The sequence below is a fragment of the Thermoascus crustaceus genome, assembly GCF_041956765.1.
Source record: "Thermoascus crustaceus strain CBS 181.67 unplaced genomic scaffold VTN00scaffold_8, whole genome shotgun sequence".
Taxonomy (NCBI): Eukaryota; Fungi; Ascomycota; class Eurotiomycetes; order Eurotiales; family Thermoascaceae; genus Thermoascus; species Thermoascus crustaceus.
In genome coordinates this window covers 76365-77201 of record NW_027192534.1, presented here as the reverse complement: position 1 = coordinate 77201, position 837 = coordinate 76365, and the positions used below count along the sequence as shown (strand labels likewise).

General features: G+C 46.2%; 1 protein-coding gene across 1 annotated transcript; it reads right to left on the bottom strand.

The window, feature by feature from the left end:
- Positions 1-205: 205 nt before the first annotated feature.
- VTN00DRAFT_9629 (uncharacterized protein) lies at positions 206-709 on the bottom strand (the record flags this gene model as incomplete). Its single annotated transcript, XM_069436608.1, has 1 exon — positions 206-709. The coding sequence occupies one exon, from the start codon at positions 707-709 to the stop codon at positions 206-208; it is 504 nt and encodes a 167-aa protein (XP_069284228.1).
- Between the last annotated feature and the right edge of the window lie 128 nt (positions 710-837).

The window sequence follows — 837 nt, the reverse complement described above, 5'->3', positions numbered from 1 at the left end:
TTATATAACCCAGCCTGGTAGCCACTTCCCTGGCATATGCTCCCCATCATCTACCCTTGGTAGCTCAGTCCCTTGGTAGACAGTAGTCCCATATACCTCATTCTCCATATAGCATCTACCATGCTTGGCCACCCCCATTACGTGAATGAAAAATCAAACTGGATGAAGGATCACATTGCCGGAATTATAGACAGATAATTATTCCTCAATACTCCAAGTCCTGATGCACAAATCTCAGCATAGCAGCCTCCAACGGCCATGGATCAACAATCTTTTCAAATTTTTCCGGCCAGTCATCAACCCATTGGAAAAGAGCAAAGGCAGCAGCATATTCCCAATAGGCAGGATACCAACCAGCTGTTTCCCAGTCAATAATTGCCGCAATCGTATAATGTTTATTGCCCGATAGTGGGTCCGTAGTTTGCTGAATAAGAATATTTTGTCGGTGTAGGTCTGAGTGGGTGAAGGTGCTTCTGTGGCCCTGAAGAGCGTAGGGAAGATTTCGGGCAAAGAAGTCGGAAATCCATCCATGTTTACCGTTGTCCGCCCAGTTCTGACGAGAGTGTTCTGATAATGCCAGGTTGAACTCTTTTTCTGTCTCGAAGGGACCAGTTATCGCTGGATTATGATCTCTCGAAAAGAAATATCGATACGGTAGCGGTCCTTTCGCGATACTTCCGTAGAATCCTTGGGGCGGGAGTGCCCGCATATCTCGAAATATCTGTTGAAGCTGGTCCACTATTGAACACTTTTCATCTTCTGAAAGCAAAGGCCATAGGACCTCCAGTTGCGTTCCAGGAATGAACTGCATGACGATGTATAGCTTGCCCGCATTTC